This window comes from Mandrillus leucophaeus, unplaced genomic scaffold (assembly GCF_000951045.1).
Source record: "Mandrillus leucophaeus isolate KB7577 unplaced genomic scaffold, Mleu.le_1.0 Scaffold340, whole genome shotgun sequence".
NCBI lineage: Eukaryota > Metazoa > Chordata > Mammalia > Primates > Cercopithecidae > Mandrillus > Mandrillus leucophaeus.
Window position 1 is genome coordinate 1,104,533 of NW_012103588.1, and position 16,767 is coordinate 1,121,299.

At 35.6% G+C, this 16,767-nt stretch overlaps 1 protein-coding gene across 2 annotated transcripts in view; it reads right to left on the bottom strand.

The window, feature by feature from the left end:
* LOC105545862 (POC1 centriolar protein homolog B) overlaps nt 1-16,767 on the bottom strand; it is a 110,977-nt gene that overhangs the window by 36,974 nt on the left and 57,236 nt on the right. The window contains exon 10 of one of the 2 annotated variants that reach the window (XM_011988902.1): nt 11,869-11,949. The exons of the other annotated variant lie outside the window; for it this stretch is intronic. Within the exon in view, the coding sequence (XP_011844292.1) occupies nt 11,869-11,949 (81 nt within the window). The remainder of the gene's footprint in view (nt 1-11,868; nt 11,950-16,767) is intronic. 2 annotated transcript variants of the gene reach the window in all.

Sequence of the window (16,767 nt, forward strand, 5' to 3'; positions counted from 1 at the left end):
GCATTTCCAGTTCTACTTACAATAAGGAATTATTTTAAATATTTATCATCTTGAAACTGTATTAAATTGCTATCCCCAAAATGCATAGTTCTGAAATAAGAATAATATTTACTCAGCATGGTACTTTACCTGATGCTAGATGTCATTTAAAATAAATTTATTTTATATATTATCAACTTTAGAGAATGGACCAAGTAGGGCACAAATTCATTTTTCTGAACCTGAAGCTTCAAGCAGAAGTATCCAAGTAAATAGCAAAATTCCTTTGAAAGTTCCACCTCTGGGGACAAGGTGTTAATACTGTAACATATACAACTCTATGATATAGTCAGTCCAAGAGAGGCAAACTGAGTCTGAGGAGTCCTGAACATGGAGCTACTGGACCTCCTGGAACTACAGATAACACATGACCTGAGGAACATTAAGAGTGGGAGAGAGAGAGAAACTGGAAGACATGGCCTGGATTCTGCACACAGTCACACAGTTTGTATCATGGACTTGGGCTTTCTTTTGAGCCTTGCCCCCAAGATTTCCAACCCAACTAACTGAGGATATTTACCAAGAAAGCATAGCTGTGTTTAAAAATAAAAGTCAGGATGGGCATGGTGGTTCATGCCTGTAATCTCAGTACTTTGGGAGGCTGAAGCTGGAGGATGGCTTGAGCCCAGGAGTCAGAGACAAACCGGGACAACATGGCAAGATCTCATCTCCATTTTAAAAAACAACAAAACAAACAAACAAAATCCAACCAGTCAACCAAATGACAGCAACAAAAGGCCAATTTAAAATAGAATTCACTTTATAAAAATCACCCTAACCAAATTTGATAAAAACTGAGGTTCCCATCTATTCCAAAATAAAATAATACCTGCACACACCAGAACAGCAAAAACACCATCAAAGGAAATGTCTGCATACACAGTTCCTACTGCGGAGAATATCCTTTTTCAACAAACAGACAAAAACTGAAAATTAGTGACACGGCAGAAGTGAGAACCTGGGGAGAGCAGTCAGAGAATAGTAACAAAGCCCTGCCAAGGGAGGTAAAGCCATTACATCATTATGAAAGAGATTTAAAGACATGACAGATCAAATAATTATTCATATCAGGAAGCTATATCCACACAATTACGCTTGAACAACCTATGATGAGAACGCCATATGGCACACCTTCTGGATAAACAGTAAGAGACAAGTGTGTCTTAAACACAATTCTTCCTGATGAGCATTCTAACACTAAGGACTTGTGTGTGCTAAAGTCTGGTGTGTGCCAAGGATTTACGTACTTGGCAAGTAGGAATAGGCAATGCCTAAATTCCCAAAGTAGCCTTCACAACCAGTTACTTACAAGCATTGGTTGACTCAAGGGCCTATTTCTCCACCTGCTCCCAAACTGGAAGTCCTCAGTACTTTCCATTTTTTTCCCCCGCAACCAGAGATATGCATCAGGTCTCCTTGGCTACTATACGATGGTGAAAAATATTTACTTAAGTTAAATCATACTGACCACAAGGAATCTAAAACCAGGATTCAAAGTGGCAAGGCCTGTGGTCTGTGTGTCTAAACATCTGGAAGGCAGGTTGCTGCTGGTGTTCAGACTGTCCTCTGAGGTTAGTTCAATCAGAGCCTTGCTTGCCCCCATCATTTCCTTGCTGTGTGTCTTTGGGGAAGTTACCTAACCCCTTTAAGGCTAATTTGCAGAATGCAAGAAACTACATGCATGCTTAGTAATGAGGTAAAATGTTTAGTAGCATGTGAAAAATGGTGGCTATTTTTATGGGAACCACAGGCATGTAAATGAGAGTGCTCCTGAATTGATTTACTGAAACACTGAGGTAACACATTTGTAAATTAGTTACATTTAACCATTCCACATGTATATATACTTTAAAACATCACATTATACATAAGAAATACATACAATTTTATCTGCCAATTAAACAATAAATAAATGAAAGAAAAAAGGGGGAAAAATTCCCTGAATATACTACTACATTCCCAGATAAGCAACTCAAATCGGCAAGTTGGCAATTCTCCAATTATTGTATACATCTAGTGCAACGGTAATCAACATTCCAATGGGATGGTTTTTTGAAACAGACAGAATAATTTTAAAATTAAAATTAATATGGATAAGTAATAGGCAAGAAGACCCAGGAAAGTTTTGAAGGAAAAAACTGTGCATTATATAATATTTTAAAGAAATATTCTAAATCTACAATAATTAAAAAGGTATGATAATGGATCAAGAGCAAACAGATGATAATGGATCAAGAACAAATAGATCAAGAACAGATCAATAAGACAGAAGAGAAAGTCTCCAAAGAGACACAAGTTCATATGAATTTAATGTTTAAAGAAGGTTATTCAAATCAGTGAAACAATACAAATTGAGGATACTTTTTAATTATAAATCTGTACCTCATAACTAAATTAATACATCTGGATTTTAAGGTTTTATCATTAAAAATAAAACCTCAAGAAGAGTAGCTAAGATGTTTGGGGATTGATGAGGGAATTTCTTTGCATAGAATCCAAACAACAAAAAGTAGTTTTCAAAAACGTAATGCAGCTAAACCTATCGAAAATCAGAAACTAAATTCAAGGAGAAATGAGAAAAAAGGAAAACATATTTGTAGCACGTGGCAAGAGGTCAATCTTCTTTTTTTTATTTTCTTTTTTTTTGAGATGGAGTCTTGCACTGTCGCCTGGGCTGGAGTGCAAGTGGCACGATCTTGGCTCACTGCAACCTCTGCCTCTAGGGTTCAAGCAATTCTCCTGCCTTAGTCTCCCACGTAGCTGGGATTGCAGGCAGCCACCACCATGCCCAGCTAACTTTTATATTTTTAGTAGAGACAGGGTTTCACCATGTTGGCCAGGCTGGTATCAAACTCCTGATCTTGTGATTTGCCCGCCTCGGCAAACACTTCCCAAAGTGTTGGAATTAGAGGCGTGAGCCACCGCACCCTGCCCGAGGTCAATCATCTTAACTAAAATTACCTAAGGATCAATTTAAAAATGAACAATAGGAAAATGGGCAAAGCACACAAATATGTGATCTTCAGAAATACAAACAAACAGTAATCATGAACATGTCAAAACTCACAAGTCACTAAAAAATGAAATAAACTTGATAACATCTTTTGCTTATTAAGCTGTTTTAAGGCTTTTAACATTTTAAATAATTAAAAATAAATAGAAAACCTTTAAAGGTTTTTGTCATGTTGATGTTGTTATTACAAACAATGTTGGAATAGGCATTCTTGAATAGAAATCTTTGTTTGTATATCTTATCATTTCTTTAGGATGATTTACTATGTATCACTCAGGGTTCAGCAGAAAAACAGAAAGTACAGCCATTATTTTAACAGAGAGAATTTAATATAGGGAACTGGTTAAACAGATGTCTAAGTCTGTAAATGCTAAAAGGGAGCTCTGAGGTTAGCAGAGATATTAAATGTATGAAACTAGCTCCCTAGAATTGGGGAACAAAGGCAAGAGATTGGATTATTAGAAACTAGACACTCAAGAGGTCCCTTGCTGAGAGCTGAGATGGTTTGTTCACAAGGAGAAAAGTGGAATGTTCATTAAAAAGACATTCTGAAAAGGAAAAGGAAATGCCTGGCATTCCTTCTCCATCTCCCCTTCAACTTAAAACAAACAGCTCTATGTGCTTCAGAAAAATAATCCAAATAGATACATAAAAAGTATGAGAATTTTGCCACCATAAATACTAAGGCCCACCAAAATTCTGCAGTGCTTTGGAAAGTAGGTTAAAAAGTACATATGATATAAAATATGAGCTTTGTAGTGGCCATCATTATCCTGAGTAAAAGAAAAACAAAATACTCTAGGAATTAAGACAAAAAATAGAAAATCAAATTATACTAAAAAAACTTCCATTGTAAAAATCAATTGAAGTCAATTTGACATTTAAGTGATGGGTTGGTTGGTTGGTTGGTTGGTTGGTTGACTGAAAGCAACAATTTTATTTATGTTTCAGGATGTATGATTGTGTGGCCTGACAATCTCAGAAAGTAAAAGCAAAGAAATTGAAAGACACGGAAAGAACTAGGCCAGGACCAGCACTGGCCTTAATAGCCAGTTCACTGAGATGGTGAGGTTCCAAATCTTTAGAAGCCCTAATATATTTTACATAGTTTGACAGCATAAAGCAGGAAGAACTGACTGAAAAATATGTGTTAGCAGACTTGCTGACTACTTTCACCAAATAATAATTAACTGTCAAGTGGCAAAATAAAGGAGCAAAGCCAATAGCTTTACTATCTATGCAGCACCAAATAACTCAAAACCAGATGGGTATACACGTACAGAACAGCTGAAAGCTAAATTCGCTATTTTCCGTGAAACTCCGACAGCCCCACAAATGGCATTTAGCTCCATGGTAAACCATCCTCTAGGTCAGCAGGAAGCTCATTATGGGCTGACAGTCCAGGAGACAAGCACTTTTCAGGGAGCTACCATAGTAATTTCCTGTGTGAAAAGCTCACTGCTGTTCTTGCATTCCTCAGGGTGCATTTCTTCTCATCTCAGAGGATGTTTCTCTTCCACAGGAAGAGGAAGGAACCAGTTGTTACTGGATGTGTGGGCTGAGAGCTGTTGGGCATTTTCAGCGTGCCTCGGTCTCAGCTGTGGAAACTGGGGATGCAGCTTAGATTTCCAGGCCTGGGACAGTCGATATTACTGCAGTAGTCTCGGGCGTCACAGTTTAGAAATACACTATCTCAGGAAGTTGGAAGGCAGAAATAATACCTGGAACACCTCCAGTTCCCAGAAACGTGCTAATTTTCTAAAGGAAATTCTAAAAAGTATTTACTGGGCTCCCAAATAGCATGATTTATAAATCCTTTTGTAAAATTTCCTTTTTTTTTTTCTGTCTTCACATTTTGTATGGCAAAGTTCAAGTCCTAAATCACGTTTGTCAATAGAAATAAGGACAAGTTTCACTGCATGAAGTGTTCTTTAACTAGGACTATTTTAAAAAACTTAAAGAGTATCAAATTTTTGGTAAATTCATTAATATGTTTTCTTTCCCTGTGACTTTGAAACTTAAAGAGAAAGAAGGTCAAATTAGTATATTTGTCAGTATATCTTCATTAAAAAATTGGGACTTAGTGATTATTACTATTTTTATTAAAAAGCATATTTTATTTGAAGGGTGAAAGAAGCCTCTGGTTTTCATTGTCAATCTTTTATTACAGGGATACTGTTAGTAAACTTTGAAGCTATCCAGATTATCTATCTTGGGAAAAAAAAAAAAAAAAGCCATGTTGCTTTAACAAACTGAAACACTTTAGCATTTTAGTAGTTTTATTTATTTTTTTACAATCCCAAAGCAATTTTTTTTTTAAAGGTCAGCCATCACATTCACAACTGTTAGCAGTTTTTATAACATATGGGTCATGATGTACTTCAAAAGCAAGGATCCAACTGATTTGCAAATAGTCTCTTTCCAGTCTCTAATATTTTCTCTCCTATCTCTATTTTAAAGATTGTATCTGAAAAAATGTAAATGTGTTTTCTATTTCTAAATGGCAAGAGATCTTTGAAAATGTTGTGTTTTTCCTCATTTACTTGTTAGTTATCATGTATATTCTGTTTTTTAAATGTCTTTGACAATTTAATTATCTCACTTAATTTCAAAGGGGAATGTTTTTAAATTGTTTCTCAAACCTTATAAAAATTCCTCTTTTACTCCAATGAAGCATCTTAGGGTATAATATTTAACTTTTTGTGTTACCGGATAAAAAATTACTGTATCCACTTGACATATTTACTATCATTTGCAATTAAGATAAAAAGTCTCTTAACTCTTAAAAGGAAGATATATTGAGGGAGGTACCAGAGACCTGGATCCTATAAATGCCTAAGTTCATTTCCTTTCATACCCTTAGAGCAGGGACAGGAGAAACATACCGCAGAGCCACTAAACCAGCACTTAAAGATACCATACAAATGTCTGTTTCCTAATGCTTAGGGAGCAGCCACAAAGTTATAGATAAATACACCTAGTTTCAGAAGTCATATGCACTAAACTGCCAAATCCAATGCCACCATACAAACTGTTGCAAAGTTTAAAAACTTTACATTGCATATGACCATTTTACACTTTCAAAGTTGTAAGTTTTAGTTTTAAGACGTTGAAGTTCACATACAGTGTGTTCTTTTAGTCTTTCCAAATCTTTGCTTATATAAGCAGTTAGGAACTGAAATAACTCTGAACTAGTTACGCAATGTTGTCTAGTAACCAGGATGAACTGTTGCCACAACATTCATGGAAATATTCTCTCTGTATCTGCAAGTTTATTCTTTGTGTGTCCATATATTTTGTCAGCACATTAATATTTTTCAGGTAGTATATACCATATGACAATCTCCATGTAAGTGTATAACCTTTTTCTTCCTAAAAATAGGCTGATGCAAAAAAACTTTCTGAAAGAGAATCCATGTACTTTGCTAAAAAATAAAAATCCAAATGACATCTAGGAAGGAGTGTGCTTCCTAAAGTCATGGAAATAGCAGAGTATCTCTTGCACTGATGCAGCTGATCACTTTTCTAATCCTAGAACAGAATACAGGAAAACCATGATTCTTTTTCTCTCATCAGCCCCTCTGCCAAAATGATGCAGAGCCAGGAGATAGTCTCAGCTATCCTGAGATTACTCAAGGCTACGTCTTACTGTCCCTGGGGAAAGGAGATAGGGAATCCCACAGCTGACATTCACTCTGTCAGGAAATCCTCTTGGCTCTGCCTTCAAAATACACCCAGAATCCGATTGCTTATCACCACCTCTTCTGCTACCTTCCTGGGTCAAGCCAGTATTGCCTCCCATCTGAGTATTTCACTAGCTTCCTAATGAGTCTCCTTGTCTACCCCCATCAACATCCCCAACCTGTTTTCTTACAGCAGGCAGAGTGAACCTGTTAAGACACAAGTCATACACAAGTCCCTCCCTCTGCAGGAAACCCCCCAGTGGCTCCTATGTCACCTGCAATCTGGCCTTCTATCACTGCTCCCACTCTCCTGGAGAGCCCTTCCCAGATAGCCATACGACTTGCTCCCTTCACTCCTTCAGCTCTTTACTCACATGCCACCTGTCACGTGACTCTTGTCCTAGCCATACTAGCTAAAATTGCAGCCCTCTCCTATCTTTTCCTCTCTGACTTCAGTGCCTTTTTCACCTTTGTGTTCCCTATACTATATACAGTTTATTTTTTAGATCTGTGAATTGCATTTCTCTGACTGGAATATAGAATGTAGGCTTCTCTGGAGCAGGTCTTTTTCTTTCCTTCACATTCTCTAAAGCCAAGAATAGTGAGTTAATAAATACTTATTCACAGACCGATGTGTGTGAGTAGGCATCCTTCCTGGATCCCACCACATCTGCTGTCAATTGATTTAGGCAACTTAAAGACTCTAAACTAGACTGATGCATTTTTATTACCATGGTTCATATATGTTTGATTTCTTCTGAAGCAACTACTTATACCTTCCTTTTGCTCCAGGCACGTTGGCTCATGCCTATAATCTCAGCACTTTGGGAGGCCGAGGTGGGCGAATCACTTGAGGTCAGGAGTTCGAGACCAGCTTGGCCAACATGGTGAAACCCTGTCTCTACTAAAAAATACAAAAATTAGCTGGGCGTGATGGCAGGTGCCTGTAATCCCAACTGCTCAGGAAGCTGAGGCAGAAGAATCACTTGAACCCGAGAGGCGGAGGTTGCAGTGAGCCGAGATAGCACCACTGCACTTCAGCCTGGGTGACAGAGTGAAAGACCTTGTCTCAAAAAACAAAAAAAAAGAAAAAAGAAAAAAGAACTGGTCAAAGGTTTTCTTCTAGAGAAGTCCTCTAGCTTACTCCAGCCCATTAATGATTTCTTCTGAATACCGCCCAATAACAATCTTTCATCGACATTTATGTATACTTGACGTCTAATGTTCTGAAACCAACATTGATTTCTTCTTACTCAGTTAGTTCTGTCCAGCTAGATTGTTTGTTTCTTGAGGTCAGGCAGCCAGCTTGGTATCTCCCTCAGCATCTCATGTGATGCCTTCATGCAGGGCATCTTTAACTATTTTGACTGACAGAACATCAAAAGACTGTAGACCTTGGATTTTTTTCTATAACATAACTGCATGTTTATCGTAAATTAATTTGACTTGAAAGAAATAATATTCCTAATTCTAAAGAAATGCATACACATATTCTGCATTATGTTCATATTAAGCACAGTTGCCAGGATGAAGATGAGAACACCGTGTCAACTCTGAGAAGAGTCCAGTATTTTGGCAATCAAAGGAACAACAGCAAGATTATCAACTTCATTTTGTTCATTTGTAAGACAATAAAATTAATACATCAGAATTTAAGAATTTTCCTAAAGATAAAAAAAGTAATAATCCTAGAGTCTTCTAAGATAAATTTTATTTACAGTTGGTTTAAAACTCTTTTTTTTTTTTTTTTTTTTTTTTTTGAGATGGAGTCTTACTTGTTGCCCAGGCTGGAGTGCAGTGGCACAATCTCGGCTCACTGCAACCTCCACCTCCCGGGTTCAAGCAGTTCTCCTGCCTCAGCCTCTCAAGTAGGTGGAATTATAGGCACACACCACCAGGCCCAGTTAATTTTTGTATTTTCAGTAGAGACAGTGTTTTGTCATGTTGGCCAGGCTAGTCCGGAACCCCGGACCTCAGGTGATGCACCTGCCTTGGCCTTCCAAACGGCTAGGATTACAGGTGTAAGGCACTGTGCCCAGCCAGTTTAAAACTCTTTATATTAGGATACAGGAAACAAATTCTTATCTTGCTTGTCTTTTTAGAAGAGAGGAGTGGGACATCCCATGTAGCCACACCACACGTCAATGCTAATGATAAATGCCCTGGCATAATTTTGATAGAATCCTGGTCTAGTTCTAACTACGAAATGAAAACATTAAAAGACTCAAATGGAATCTTGAACTAAATAATCTTTAGAAAATTAGTACATAATTGACAATATAATCAGAATAAAGAGTCAGGAATTTGAGAACAACAATTTAAAACTATGTTTATATGGCCACCAGTATATTCCTTTACAGAAACTTTTTTTTTAACAATAAAGCTTTAAAAATAGAGATTAGTAACAGCTTATTTTGATCCACAAATATTGTGTCAAATTTCCTGCTTGACATTAGAGACACAAGTGCAAGCCACAAAGATACCACCTGTTAAAGACTGTATGCCACAATTTCTTCTCTGTAGTGAGAAGACATCAGAGCACAGACATTGGTACACTTGGGTCTACAAATCTTCCTGAATATAATATTAAATCAAGTGAAAGTAGAAATAGAGGCCATTTCTTACACCATAACAAACTTCTTTTATGCTACTAAGAAATTTGACAAATTAAGGTTTAAAGAGACATCTTTTTCATGTCCTATCTTGATGAAATGAATATTTAAGGAAATGTCCAGTCTACAAAAACCAAACAAATCAACCCTCAAAAGAAACAGTAACTACAATAACAAAAATTACCTTTAAACACTACTTTTTTTGGCTTCCAGTATTTCTCCAGGTTTTTAAATTACAATCACATGCAAAGTACACACCCAAAATATTGAATGCAATTGTGCTTCATGCCAAAGCAGAAAAAAATCCCCTTTACAATTATGTCTGATTTGTTGTGCAGAAGCAAAAGAGAAACCGTCAATGTAGGGAGGAGACTATAATTAAGGCTTATTTACCACTATATTAATGGAAAGATGAATAGTTGAAAAAGTAATTTTATTTTAGTTTTCCAACCAATTATCTATCATTGAACTAAAAGAAAGAGATACATATTGAAAATTTAAAGAAAAGCCCTTTGGAGATACTCTTTTAAAAGTCTAACTGCTTTATGAGCATCTATGTCTTCAGAAGGCACTATTAAAATAAAGTCCTTATACCTTGCTTGGCAGCATGCAGGTATCTTCCAGATTATAATCTATCTAGATGGGAGTTTATTAGCATAATCTCAAACCAATTTACAGCAAACAACACTTTGTTTTCTTGTGTTTTATTTTTGTTTGTTTGCTGGATTTTCATATACTATCAAGTATACAATTCAAAGTAACAGTGGAGTCTTCCTTTTAATGCTTATATATTGGGTGAAACCATGTGAAGTCATTGATATTAGACTGTTTTTGCCTACAAAATGACAATTTCATATAATTCAACCTAATATCCTTTGTGGATAATAATTTTACTCTTCCATTTTATTATTCTGTTTTGTAGCACAGCTATTAAATGTCATGTTTGTTATACAGAATTGTCTTCTCAACATTCCACATACCCCATATATTCCTTGAGTTATGGTCCTGTAGTATAAATGTATACTATAATAGATACATACAATCTACAATAGATATGTACAATCTATACTACTAGGGACATCATGTTGTCCCTTGCTAGGAGGCAGTTATGCCCACCTCAATAGCACCGTCTGTCAAAACTGTCTGGATTCCTCACATAATGAGGCTTTGCAAAACTTGAAGAGTACTGGCAGGGACAGTGAGTCTCAAAAGGTGGATCAAATATTTTTAATGATCTATGATATTTTCTAGGCCAGGAATGTGGAATTTTAGTCTACTGACTACCTCACAAAGAGGCAGTACATCTCATAAACCTCCTATCTTTTTGCTCCTTCTTGCTACAGAGGGAAAAAACTAACTTATCAGATTTTGTAAATTTCTACAACATGCATTTGGAGTAATTCATTGAACATAAATGTATTGAAGACCTACTATAAGCCAAGTACTGTGGCAAGTTGTACACATCCCATTAATTTTTAATTTCTTAAATCATTAATGTAGCAATGCTGCTAGAGTTATAAACATGAATACTGTAAGCAACAAGACCACAGACTGGTTTGAAGTCCTAGTGGTCACCAGTGATTCTTGGAATTCCCTTTAACAATCAGCCCATTAGTTACCCTCACTTGGTTTTTGTCACTGAAGCTCCTAGTGAGAGATCTAGGAGTCTTCTCTGCTGTGGGATTAACAATGAAAGGACCCTTGAATAATTAGAATGCTTTCTGGTACAAGATAGACTCAAAATGGACTAGTCTTCAGTAGAATTCCTCTATAATAAATACTATTCTTGAGATCTATTAGAGAATTTGTAATATCATAATGTCAGGGTTTTATTTTGGCTACAAATTAAAAATGTACCCCAAATATTTAACTAAACTGACATCATAGCAGCAGTGTCATCAAAGACCACACCATTCTTCCCATTTGTTCTTACAATTAGTTTTGCACTGACTGGCAGGATCAACTGTGGCATTGGAAAGAGTAAGCAGAATCCTAAATGGAAAGGCTAAAATTCTTAATCTTTGAAGATTTTGAAAACACTGAATCAATAAATTTTATATATGTAATTTCTATAAACAAAATTGTAAGTAGTAGAAATACTTAATTTATGGATAATCCATCAAAAGAGATTAACAAAGGGCAGTGCTGTTTTTCTTACAGCTTCTAATGAGAAGACTAGAAGGACGTTTAGCACCTCCGAAGGACAAATAACACAACAGGGAATCAGCTCTGCAACAGCATGTGAAATGTCACCTGGGTGGCATCTTAATACATGAGACAGTGGGTATGGATTAGACTGAGCTTGGGGACCTCAAAGTAAAAGCTTTCCTGGAAGTTGGTGCTGCTCCCCCTTGTGGTAAACTATTTAGATGCATTGTAAATATGACTACAAAGTTCTTCCTATACTAAAATGTTAGGCTACATAGCCCACGTTTTATCTCCTCCCCCCACATTTTTGAAGGAAAATGGATTATGCCAAATGATTAAATGCCACTTAAGTGTCAAAAAAACCCCAACTTACTGTGGTAGAATCAAAAGAAAGTATATCCACAACAGGGGGAGTAGAGATCTGCAAGTCGATTACCTCAAGCTTTGGATTAATCTGTGTATATACATAAAAAGAAAATTATGAGACTTTCATACCATAAGAAACCAAATGCTATTTGTAAAAACCTAGAGGGCATTTTCTAATATATTCTAAAATTAAAATATATTGGTATATTTATTACTATGGATGACAAAATTTTAAGCAAAATGTTAGCCTACCAATTCTATCGACGTATAAGAAAAGATCATTTTGACAAGGTTGAATTTACCCCATAAATAAAAGCTTTTCACTTTAGAAAATCAATGTAATTTACCTAAAAAGGAATATTAAAAATAAAACAAAATGACCCACCTCAAAAGATGAAGAAAAAAATCCTAGCCAGTTCAGTAAGAAAAGGAAATAAAAGGTATTAAGATAACAATTAGAAAGAAATAATATTCTCATTTATATATAATGTTATCTAGAATCTATTGCTAAATCATTAGAATATTCAGAATTTAATAAGATTATTAGTCCCAAAATCAATATATGAAATCAACTGCATTTCTGCATTCTAGTACACAGTTAGAAAATGCAGAATTTTAAAGGACGGCATTTACAATACCATAAAAGTTTAAAAATACATCAGAATAAACACACAAAAATGTGTAAGATCTTATGGAAAAGAATAAAACTTATGTTAACATTAAAGAAACCTGTATCATAAAGAGCTCAAAAGCAGAGTGCTGTATATATGGAAAATAAATATATTCAGAACATTAGTAATGAGAAAAGTAGAAATTAAAGCAAAATACCACTTAATACCTATTAGACTGCAAACACTAGAAAGCTCAATGATGCCCACAGTGTTTGTAGCAGCATTGTTTGTAATGGCCAAAAAAACTATTGGAAGTACCCTAACTGTCTATCAACAGTAAAACAGGTTGTGAGAATGACTACAGTGACAGATGCACTGAAGTGCAATACAGCAATGAAAACAATTTATGAATGCATGAAATCTGAATTCATATGTATGAATCTCAGGACTTCAATGTTAAATTAAAAAATCAGTTACAGAAAAAATATATTCAGTATAATTTCATTTATATAAAGTTCAAACTCATTCAAAATTAAACAATAATTATAGATTCAAATATATAAAGTTACAAAGAAAAGCAACGGAATGAATACCTAGAGTAGTGACTTTGAGGGAGGCTATTTCAGAATTTGAAAAGACAAAAAAATTGAAAATAAAATTGAAACATTATGAATACAAAGAAGTAAACAAAGAGCAACAAAGATAGCAGAGCTTTATATCAAATGAACGCTTCAATATAAAGCATTATATTGTACATGGTACAATATAAAGTACCAATAAGTGTACTAAAGAACCTTAAGGAAGAAACTATCGACTGAGTGCTTCTCAGGGTGTCCAATCTTTTGCTTTCCCTGGCCCACAATGGAAGAAGAATTGTCTTGGGCCACACATAAAATACACTAACATTAATGATAGCTGATGAGCTAAAAAAAAAAAAATTGCAAAAATATCTCATAATCTTTTAAGACAGGTTATGAATTTGTGTTGGGCTGGATTCAAAGCCAGCATGTGACCTGTGGGCTGGACAAGCTTGGCTTAGATAGTGAGAAAGGCTTCCTATGGAGGAAACATGGCATATGATGGCTCCTTAATAAAAGATCTAGAAAACAAAAACGGAGAGGGAGATGAGTAAAAGAGCATTCTTCATGGCATAGTGGAAGAACGCTGACATACTTTCACACAGGGGTAGAAAGAAGAAGGTTGTCAAGGTTCAAATTGTGAAGGGTGAAAGAATTTGGGAAGGCACAGAAAGTTGGAAGCTAAAATGTGCTGAATTGAAAGAGTAATCTGACAGACACATAAAGTATCATGAATAAATTAGGGATGGCAGTGAGGACACTACAGTGTTAATCCAGGTCTGTAGTGATGAAGTCTTGGCCAGTGATAAGAGGAATGGAATAATTTTTAAAGCACTTACCATGGGTATGGCTGTAGTTTTAGAAATAGTAAAAGCATTTTATAACTATCCAGCCAATGTGTTGAAGGGGAGGTATAACTGCTGTGCTATAGTAAAGAAGGAATAAAGCTGTGCATGGTGAGGATGCGGGACGATCAGCTCATCTAGCCAAAACCGTTGTCTCTTCCTGGCTGTCCCACAAAGCAGAAAACAAACACAGCCTCCTGCCATTAACTCTAAGTCCAGAGTTGAGGCAAAGAACAGAAATGTGAGAGTGACTTGTTTTCCTTTTAATCTTAAGACTCGCTGTCCAGAGACTGCTTGCATACGTTTTATTCTTTTTTATCTACTGCCACCTAGTGTAGATAGAAAATTATTTACCTGCGAAAATACAATCTAGTTGCACCATCTGAAATTGAAACTGCTCAAGAAATATAAATCACATAGAGTCAGCACCTGTCATAAAAAAACAAAATCCTTTACCTACAAGTCCTGATGTAATTAACAGTATTTAACTGCGTAAGTTGCTGTCACACAAGTTAAATAGAGCCGGAAGTTCTTACTAACTAACATTTATAGTCCTCGCCATAAAAAAAATATGCTGAGGGGGTGATGAAGTTAAATTCTTTACTAGCTAACTTCCAGGAATACTAACAGTATCTTGTAGCTCCTGATATTTATTAAAGGGAAGAATATGTTAATAATTAGAGTTGCCTTGATATGAAGTGGGCTGCCTATGAGAGGCCAAGTTCTCCATGGCTGAACAAGGGTATATAACTGGGACTAATGAATGACGTAAGGGTTAGCCTGTATCACCTCCAAGGTACCATCCCACATCCCCCTCTGAGATTCTCTGTGTCCATGATACTGAGGAGTCCATGAACATAAAACCTCTACTAATAAATTCCATAGGCCTTCACCAGACTACAAGCTTCTGAAGGGCAAGGAGTATGCCCATCTTGTTCACTGCTGCATACTCTAAAGCTAGTACAACATCCAGCACACGGATACTTTAATATCTGGTAACAGGATAAAATGTAATTTTGTTTATATTGAAGTATTACATCAAAGTGGTTAAAAACACAGAATGGAACCAGAGTGCCTGGGTTGAATGAAATTCTAGTGCTGCCACTTACTAACTTTAAGATTTAACTAACATACACCTAAATTTCTCATGGGATAATAGTGGTACTTATTTCACTGAGATTTTAGGAATATTAACTTAATTTGTATAAAACACTTAGAACAGTCTTGTATAACTGTCAGACTTTATCATCGTGTAATGAACATTTACTGAGGCCTGAAACAGTATAAACATATACCACAGTTAGAAGTAGAATACAAAATGGATAGACAAGTGGTCATTTTAAAAAATCATAAATGGTGGTGTTTTCAACCTTACTAGAAGATTGAGATAAAAGCCCAATCTCAGACTTAAAGACTTAAATTGATCACTTGTACTTTTCAACAATGAATCATGGTCAGACTATCACAAAATATTATTATATAAATATTTGGTTAAGGTAAAGGACATTTTCCTTCCTGCTAAATATCATAACAGAATTTCATATGCAATTTATATGTTAAGGTAATCTCAAATGGCCATAAAAAACTGAAAGTTATCAGAACATTATTTATTAAAAAATCTTTTTAACTAATTATAATCCCTGCTTACAATATTCTGCAATTCTCCTAGAATAACTATTTTGATGCTTTACTGTCATTAAGAGCTGTGGCCATCCCTTAGAATGGTTCTACTCTCTTCTCATCAAAATATGTAAGAAAGAAGGGGACTGCTCAGGAGAAAAATATCACATGCACACACTGAAGGAACGTCTGGTTTTGTCTAGGGGCAGGACAATGCAATTCAACTCAAGACAGTCTGAAGAAGATATAGTCAGCATGAACTAGTGATGTGCTATAGCACAATGTGGGTAGGGTCAAGATACCTTGTGTAAAAATGGGGCTTCTTTCCCACCAAAAAAAACAAAAGAGAGAGAAAGGTGCTGTTCTCATGTTTTTAATTAAGATGGAGTGCCCAGACCAGGAGTACTAGGAAGGACCTGTAGTTAGATAAGTAGGAAGAACTCGGGAGGGGCCTATTTCACATAGAGAGAATTTGATATTTCATGCCTTCTTTCATGTAGCCTCCTTCTCTCATTTATCTAAAAAGTAATCTGGCTATCACCCCCTCTATCCATGTAGGAATTAGTAATTTATACATTTAGTCAGCTGGTACCCAAGATCTAACACTCTGCAGGATTCCCCACCTTCAAACAAGTGAAGCGCTTAAAGCTAGCAAAGGGGTGGCTTTTGCAAAAGGCCAAACTGTTTTACTCAGCAGATTGAGATTATGCAATTCAGATGAGTCTCAAAGAAAACATAATACAAATCATAGAAATGTTATCTTGTTTCAAACCCAGAAATAAAACACTCATGGTCACTGCAGAGAAAGAAAAATTCATCAGTTCACTTAGATACCATTTATTCTACATATTTTAATAAGATCTGTTTATTTTCCTTAAATCCTAATACTGACTTCAAAAAAAGATTTCCTAGTTTTAAATATTTTCCAAGCAACTGTATGTAAATTTGCCTAAAGCTTTGAAAAAAACTTAATCTACTGAATTAGTGTTTCGAAATAAAGTTTACTAATGATAAATGAACACAGCACAACTTTTATTCTAACTATTCCATTCTAACTGAAAGTTTTGAACTAAGTAGTCTTTGGCTTTGTGAGGGATCCATATTTATTAATTTGAAGTAGAGTCTTTAAAACACAATTTGGTACTTAACAATTATTTATTCATAATACTAAAGTTGTTCCCTGTCTAGAAAGTTCATAACCTTGACTTTTTTTATAAGAGATTTTCTTTTTCTCTTTTTTTTTTTTTTTTTT